This window comes from Propithecus coquereli, unplaced genomic scaffold (genome assembly GCF_000956105.1).
Source record: "Propithecus coquereli isolate 6110/MARCELLA unplaced genomic scaffold, Pcoq_1.0 Scaffold445, whole genome shotgun sequence".
NCBI classification, from domain to species: Eukaryota; Metazoa; Chordata; class Mammalia; order Primates; family Indriidae; genus Propithecus; species Propithecus coquereli.
The window spans coordinates 636787-645873 of record NW_012150230.1 but is presented as its reverse complement, the minus strand read 5'-3'; the positions used below and the strand labels follow the sequence as shown (position 1 = coordinate 645873).

The window sequence follows — 9087 nt, the reverse complement described above, 5'->3', positions numbered from 1 at the left end:
TGCCAAAGAGGAGGAAACTTTAAAAGTGATGAAGGAATATTTCTGAAACTTCACACTTTGGGGTATTTTTAAGGTGTTTAGTAGCTGTCACTGGGTGCACCTTCTCAATAGATTCCTGCACTGATATTAGAATGACGGTGGCCACAGAACAGGTAAGCTTTGTTTGAACTGCATTAGTTTTCTATTACTGCAGAACAAATAACTCCAAAATTTAGCAGCTTAGAACAATAAACATTTATTATCTTATATATTTTCTGTAGATCAGAAATTCCGAAGCAGCTTAGCTGGGTTGCTCTGGCTCAGGGTCTTTCATGAGGTTGTAGTTAAGATGTCAATCAGGGCTGCAGTTATCTGAAGGCTTGACTGGGGCCAAAGATTACTTTCTAGTTGGTTTCCTCACATGCATGGCAACTTGGTGCTGGCTGTTGGCAGTAGGCTTCCATTCCTTATCACAGGGTTGTTTGGGAGTTTTTATGACACTGGTGCTTCCACGAGTGAGTGATCCAAGAGAGAGTAAAACAGAAGGCAAATGTCTTTTAAGACCTGGCCTCGAAATCACATACCATCATTTCTGGAATGTACTATCGTTTATATAAATCATACCTATTCAATGTGGGAGGGGACTACATGACTCCATGAGTGCATGAATTTTAGGAGGTGAGGTTATCGGGGGCCATCTTGGAGGCTCACTACCACAGAGTATAGTAATTCTTTTGGATTGTTAATAAACCTAGTCTTGGGAGTATGATTATTTTTCCACAAACATTCCTTCATCTCCCTTTTCTGTGCTTGTTTGAACAACCCTCTATTTCCAAATCCCAGTACTTTCAAGTTGGCCTTTATTTCTCAGAGCTCTGCTGTGCTGCCCTTCCCATCCTTCCTCCCTCATGAATTCAACAAATATTTATTGACGGAAAATTGTGTGTCAGTCACTGTTTTTTTTCATACCAGTGAACAAATCACACCCTTCACAGGGTTTACCTTTTATAGTAGTTGCTTTTAATAATAAGTGGTCTCCTACCATCCATAATGTTCAGTTTTGTCCTATTAGCATTCTACTAAAATTACTGTATATCTGATATGAAAAACAAATTCAAGGTAAGAGATCAATGATGGGCACTATCCCCTTCAAAAACTATTTTTATTTCAGTGGAAGTATTCTGTGATTTAACCCGAAAGCATAAGGTGGAACTTTAATGTCCTGAGGAAAATACTAAGCACAGTAAAAAAAGCCTCTCATCTGTACTAATTTTACTGCTTTAAATTATCACAGAACTACTTTTGTTCAATAGAAAACATTGCCATCAAATTATTTTATTCAGCATCGTGTTTTTCACAGCATAAAAATGTAAGACTGAAAAAAAAAACTTATTTCAAGCCTAAACAGGGGCAAAACGTATTAATATAGTTATCTCCATAAACACATGAGGAGAGCCAGAAATTAAATTACCTCATTTTTCCATTTCCTTTCAAAATCGACACAATGTGATTTGAATTTCCCCAAGTATGGTAGAAAGATATGGATCATCTTTTATATAGGTTTATGTCCTAATCCAGTGTTAAAGGGATTCTGACATTTATACTTGTGATTAGCTCTAAAACATCTTTCTATGGGGCTTTTTATTTTTTTTTATTTAATTTTATTTTTTTAGATTTAAAACTGTTTGGGCCAATAAATCTTACTCCAAATGTCAGATTGGTCAGCATCGAGTAGGTAAATGGAAACTAATGACACTCATCAAGTTGATGATGTGAATGATTTATTGGAGCCAATCACTTAACACTTTTATAAAGTCAGTATCAGGGAAAGAACTGGGCTCTTATTATGGTAAACTGTATTTGTACTGCCACCATTCAGTGATTTATTACAAACCTGTGGCTAGGATTAGGATATTATAAATGGGGGAAAATGAAAGGCTCATTAATTTTTTATACCCACAGGTGGAAGACATGCAGTGGGCTAACAGACAGCACACTCACCCGGCGTCTGTCTGCAGTCTGCCCTGTAAGCCCGGCGAGAGGAAGAAAACAGTGAAAGGGGTCCCTTGCTGCTGGCACTGTGAGCGCTGTGAAGGTTACAACTATCAGGTGGATGAGCTCTCCTGTGAACTTTGCCCTTTGGATCAGAGACCAAACATCAACCGCACAGGCTGCCAGCTTATCCCAATCATTAAATTGGAATGGCATTCTCCCTGGGCCATGGTTCCTGTGTTCATTGCAATATTGGGAATCATTGCTACCACCTTTGTGATTGTGACTTTTGTCCGCTATAATGACACACCTATTGTTAGGGCTTCGGGACGTGAACTTAGTTATGTGCTCCTCACAGGGATCTTTCTCTGTTACGCAATCACTTTTTTAATGATTGCAGCTCCAGATACAATCATATGCTCCTTCCGACGGATCTTCCTGGGACTTGGCATGTGTTTCAGCTATGCTGCCCTTCTGACCAAAACAAACCGTATCCACCGAATATTTGAGCAGGGGAAGAAATCTGTCACAGCACCCAAGTTCATTAGTCCAGCATCCCAGCTGGTGATCACCTTCAGCCTCATCTCGGTACAGCTCCTCGGCGTGTTTGTCTGGTTTGTTGTGGATCCCCCACACATCATCATTGACTACGGAGAACAGCGGACACTAGACCCAGAGAACGCCAGGGGAGTGCTCAAGTGTGATATTTCTGATCTCTCGCTCATTTGTTCACTCGGATACAGTATCCTCTTGATGGTCACTTGTACTGTTTATGCCATTAAAACGAGAGGTGTCCCAGAGACTTTCAATGAAGCCAAACCTATTGGATTTACCATGTATACCACCTGCATCATTTGGTTAGCTTTCATTCCCATCTTTTTTGGTACAGCCCAGTCAGCAGAAAAGGTAAGTGTCAGGAAATGCACTTGAAACTTTTTTCCTGAATTTAATTTCTTCCTTTAGGATGTTTTTCCTCCTTTCCTTTTGGTTCATTTATATTCTCTCAAGATGCTTCAGCCTGTGCTATTCTTATTTAGAAATGTATATATCTCTCAAGGTCACATTGCTTTGAATATGTGTTGACTAAGCCTGATTTTTCCATGAAAAACACTTTAATGTGTCCTCTTTGGCAAGGTTGAAGATCGACAGGGCTCACGTCACTTTCTAGGTCTCTCTTTCCAGCTCTGTTATCTACTAACATCACTGTTCTTTTCTAAAGGTTAATTAAAAGAGGGAGGAAGAAAGGGCAGGCTTAGTTCACAGGGGTGAGCTGTCCCAGAAATAACTCACTGCATGACAAATGCCTCCTTTTCTGTTCTAATGTAACTCTGGGAAAAAGCCATTTCTTGATAATTATGATGATTTTAGTCATGGAAGGAAAGTTTACAGTAAGACAATCACAACAAAAAGAAACTGAAATGGTTTTGTTCAATCTGAACCATCTTACTATTTCTTCTCAGCCCTCATTCTTGTTACTTTCCCTATGTGGAGGATTATGGTGATGGAGAAGGAAGACAGCAATGGACAGTTATATAAAGAAGTTCATAATTTTTTGGAAGGGGAAGATCAATAGAGCCTCCCAAAATGACTTGCTTTGTCACTGATCTCCCATTAACTTTTTCACTTACAACGCTGCAAGTAAATAACATCTCTATTTGAAAGAGAGTATTGGATAAACTGGATGTCCGTAGTTCCATATACAGAAAAGCAGAGAACTAAAGTTAATCCTGAATTCCATGGTTTGGGTAATGGGATAGAGATAAACCAGATTGAAAGAGGGAGGCCAATGCTATCTTTTCGTAATGCTAGCGCTTCAGCCCTGATGTGCATGTGAGAAAATTCTTCTCTCAAAGTGAGGACTTAAAGATCGTTCCATCCTCCATCCTCAGAAGTTTCCAGGAAATCAAACATCCTGGGGATGATTACCTTCCCTAGGCTATACCATTCCAAGGAGGTTCCATATGACTTAAAATCCCAGCAAATTAAGAGAAAAAGTCCTGAACAAGGAGATGGCAAGCTCATTAGTATGGGCATTCATCCCTTCCTCGATCAATGTGGCCTTCAACCATGTATGGACAATATATGTACTTCAGCAAACTTGCTGCCAAATATAGTAAATTTGTTACTCTTATAAATAGGTTGTTTTAAGGTTATTCAAAAAATAATCATTTTCTCTCAGAACAACAATATTGCAGATTTGTAGCTGCCCCCTGAGGAGCAGTGATGGAGACAGTTAAGTATTTCAGGGCGAAATGAACACACCAATATGCCAGAAGGTGGAGGTTGTCCTGGGCTGCTGAGACTATGGGAGCGATATAACCAATTGAAAACCTGGAAGTCATGCATATTTTTATGGGAAAGGTTATATCCATGCCTATAGAGAAGTGATTGAATGTGGATAGCAAAATTCCCTTTTCTTTCTGAGTTTCCTGGAATCAAAGTCAGTCTAAGAAGCACATTTTAGGATAAACCATAATATACGTTAATTGGAATTTATTTTGTATTTGTGATATGATTAAATGTTGAATAGACTGAAGAAATCAATAAGAAACACTAACTCTAGGAATTTTCCGAACATCATAGTCTTGGAGTTGTTACATTTAGGTCAGCTCTTCATCAAGGGCTGTCGTGTAAATAGCTAAGATTGTGCTAATGAGATACTTTATATAAAATAATCATGTGTTATTCTAAAACTTCACCTTAAAATTTTCTACCTGCTGTTCTCTGTCCAAGTAGCTCTTATTATTCAAAATAATACATGAAATGCTTGATAATGTTTATTTTTTCACATTGCTAAAATTATTGACATAGATATAGAAAATAAATAAAACTTTTGTATTTCTACAAGAAAGCTTTAAATAAGTTGTATTGACTTTGGAGTACTAAAGAGCTGGTCAGGCCTCCATTTTCATTTATAATGCTCAGCTAATTAGCCCCTCGTTATGAACTTGAAGCATGTACAACACGTAGGCAGCACTCACGTCCATTAACTCAGTAGATCCTTATTGAGCACTGTGTCCGGCATTGTGCTAATTATTGAACCCATGTCAGTCTGCTTTCCTGAGCCTTCTTTGTAAGGCTCAGTCTGACTCCCAGCCCATGGCTTCCTGACGCCTGCCAACATCAGCAAGGTGCCTGCTGGCTCAAGGGCCGGGGAAGATGGTGAGGGGTCAGATCTGAGAAAGCAAAGAAGAGAACTATGAGTATTCACACAGAATTTATGACATGGGAGAGCAATATTTCTTCCAGTATGTATTTATTTTTTCCTTTCCAGAATAATGTCTATAGCAGAAAACTCATTTAACCATCGGGTCTCTCTGAAATTACAAGAAGTAGGAATAAAAAGTAAAATTAGTTGAATAATTTAGACAGATGTTTTGGAAACCATTTGGGTAAAATCAAGTTATAAAGGGACACTTGTAGTAGAGTCATGAAGACAGACAGCTTTCTGGAGTGTGTCTTCATTCAATGATAAAATACCATGTAACATCCCGACGTTACTTTTTTTTTCAGTTTTTGAAATCAAGATGGATCTTCTTTTCCGACTAGATTTTAATAACATCATTTGTGCCTACTGCTGAATTCTACTAAATCAAGGCATAAATGTATGTTTTGCTTCCCTATAGAACAGTAGCATGAAGGAAGGGCAGGCACACTGAGGCACAGCCGTAGACCAATACACACTCACATAATTGTCCTGAAAAGACAAAAAATTAAAATATAATTAACTTAATAGTCATGAAAAGATTCCTTAGGGATGGTTAGGAGCTGTTAGGATGGCAGAAATCTCTTAAATACATATATTATCATCCTTAATTGGGCTCATAAAATCTAGATAACCAGACAAGGGTTATAACACTGCCAAGCTCCAAGGAGCACAGTGCTTCAACCAGAGTATCAGAGGGAAACAAAACAAGACACCTTCAAAGCAGAAAAGAAAATAAAACCCCAAAGTGGCAAAAACCCAATAAATCCTGAGCCAGCTTTTCTTCCTTCACCCTCTGGATGCATAGTGCAGCATCTATCTAGTAGGTCAAGGGAGAAACCTGGGGGTCATCTGTGACTCATCCCTCTACTCACTCCTACCCCTTTATTTCCTCTTGTCACCATTAAATGTCAACTTTTATACATTTGTGGAGGGTAAGCAGTGTCTGTGTGTTGTATATCTGAATGAATATGTCTCTTAATATAGAGTCCTTTATGTAATACTTTCTCAATAAACGCCTATGGAACAAGTAAATAGAGTTTCTTTCACAATAATGATATAATAATACAAATGCTTATTTGTAACTTAAGTTAGCTGTGGCATAATGGGAATCTTCTATATGCATCTTATTGTGATGCATTCCAGCAACTTTTTTTTCCTGGAAAAAATAGTTCCTCATTTAACGATAAGCCATATAGATTTCTTTTAAAACATTTGTCCCTTCACTTATTCTGGAATTGGGCTACTAAATATTGAGGGAGAAAGGCGAGAAAGGATTATTATAGCTGTCTTTTGTTCTATCTAAAATTCACCAAGCAAGGGGGAATTGATGGAACTTTTCAGATACCTTTGCCATGTCATCCTTCCCTTGCTCTTTCCTTGTATTTATCTATTGCAGAGAGAGAAGAGTGTAGGGGTGCAGGGGTGCACCTGTGGGGTAAGGCAGAGCATGAGCTCTGGAGTGTGAGGACTTGGGTTCAAATCCTGGATCTGCTAAACTAGCTGAGAAAACATAGGCAAATGGTTGTACTTCTGCAGATATTAACAATGCAAATTCAAATATAAAACAGTGTAGAGTAATCCCCTGCTATCTGCACCAGCCCTCTTCTCAAACTAGAGCAGACTTGAGTTCATATATTGTAGGAAAGGCAGGAAAATGGTTGACTTTAAAAAAAAAAAACAAAAACTTTTTGTCTCTTTACGGTATATTTTTTGTACTAATAGATACATCATGGTAGATCAGCTGAGAGTTACATGATGTAAGTCATGAAAGCTGTTTAGCACATAATAAGAAGTGAATAAATGTTGGCTATTATTACCATTAGGCTCTTACCCATGAGGGCAAGGACCGTATTTAGTTTTGATAACCGTTATATCCTCAGCGCTTAGCATAATAGCAGGTCTGAAATAGGTTCTTAAAAAAATATGTGTTTAATGACTGAATATATTCAAATGAATTGAGTGGGAGGATATGATTTAATTGTCTCACTTTCTCCAGCCATTGATACTATGTCTGTTCAGCTCCCTAACTGAAAATATTTTCTCAAACATAGAAAGTTGCCTGAGGGTGTAGATCATGCAGATTGCAGCAGTTAAAGAGGGATGCAAGGGAGAGAAGAATCTGTAGGATTAGGAGAAAGTGAGGAGAGAATTGTTCCTGGGGCAAAATATTTAACAGAACATTCTGGAGGAAAGCAAAGTGTCATCAGAATGCAGTTACTGAAATCTTTACATTATAATTTGAAATGTAAATAACTCTAATAAGAATTGTGAGAGGTAGTTTTGCTATCAGTAATAAAATTCCTGCTCTAAGGAATAGGCCAGAGGAGAAAAGAACAGCCTAAATATCCTGTGGTAGGAGTGTCAATATAACCTGGATAATGATGGAAGAAATTTGCAGAATAGATCAGACCAGAGGAAATTCTCCAGCCATACCTGTCTCTTGACATTTCTTCATTTCCTAGAAAGGAGGGAAGTGGACATGATTATCAGTATTCACGGTATGTGTTTGTAATTGTTGCATATATGCTGAGCTGTCTGCTGGTAAATTGCAGTGTTTGCTTTCCTTGTCGGCTTATAGTCATTTGAAGTGGATCCCTGGGAAGGCTTCAGTGATGTCCCAAGTTATACAGCTAGTTCATGTATTGTGGTAGATTGTTTCTGGACAAGATCACTTATACCAGATTGTTGCAGTCAGCTGTGAAAGGAAGAAACAAATTTAAAAAAAACAAAACAAAACTGGAAAAGAAAGCATTTATATGGTCTCATTTGTGCACTTAGTTAAAACAAGAGGCTTGTGAAGATTTAGAAGAAAAAAGTTAGATAAGTAGATTCTGGGGCACATGCAGGCAGGCCTGTTAAGTAGCTCTCCTAGGGAATGCTGCCTTATCCAGGGGTATTTTTTGTTTGTTTTTCTGGTTGTGTTACATATTATTACTGTAGAAATTACTAACTTTACACATTTAGGGCAATTCTTTTCGGGGATGCCATATTATTTGGCAACACAAAGCATATTTTCTCCATGAATCTTGTTTAGATTCCATACCCAACTTTCTTGGGCTCTGAGGAAGTTGTGGGGCCTAGAACTACTGAATTTAAGCATTTGGTTGTGAGCGAAATTGTGGTATTTTCACATTCATCCTCTTTTTTAATCGACATTGAGTTTACAAAGTGTTTGAATTTCCTATGCCCCAATTAGAATAACTTAATCAACTAGACCATTAGATAGTCAAGCTGGGAACTTCGTCCTAAAACTAACACATCTCGTCAAAATGGTTTAGCTTTCTTAATATGATCGAAATTTGATTAAGACTAAAATGTGAATGAATATTTTCAATCATAGTGACTATGGCTTCATTTCCAAATGGTTAGCGGAATGTCATATAAATAGCCTTAATCTTTTCTATATAGACAGAACCTTAATGACACCCCAGACTTGATATTACAGAGTATAGTGACTAATTTACTTATTGTAACTTTGAAATACATTTTCTATGATTCAGTAGATGCTTATATTTCATGAAACACACAGGGTGGCAGGAAGAGCAGATTGCAGGCAAATAGTTCCTTTGACTATAATCACATATACATTTTTATTTTAAGAAATTTAAAAGAAAAAATCTAAATATAATATCGTATGGGTTAGTAACCACACCTTAAAGTGTGGCAAAAGTGTTTAACCAAGTATTAATGTAAATTGAAATCTATCTAAGATAAATTTAAAACAGATTTATTGGCCAGGTATGGTGGCTAACACCTGTAATCCTAGCACTCTGGGAGGCCAAGGTGGGAGGATCACTTGAGCTCTGGAGTTCAGACCAGCCTGAGCAAAAGCAAGACTCCATCTCTACTAAAAATAGAAAAAATTGGCTTGGTACACTCCTATAGTTCCAGCTACTCGGGAGGCTGAG

The 9087-nt window shown here is 37.8% G+C and overlaps 1 protein-coding gene across 1 annotated transcript in view; it reads left to right on the top strand.

The window, feature by feature from the left end:
* LOC105818635 (metabotropic glutamate receptor 8) overlaps window positions 1–9087 on the top strand; it is a 190756-nt gene that overhangs the window by 66668 nt on the left and 115001 nt on the right. The window contains exon 3 of the mRNA XM_012654713.1: window positions 1942–2877. Coding sequence (XP_012510167.1) covers window positions 1942–2877 — 936 coding nt within the window. The remainder of the gene's footprint in view (window positions 1–1941; window positions 2878–9087) is intronic.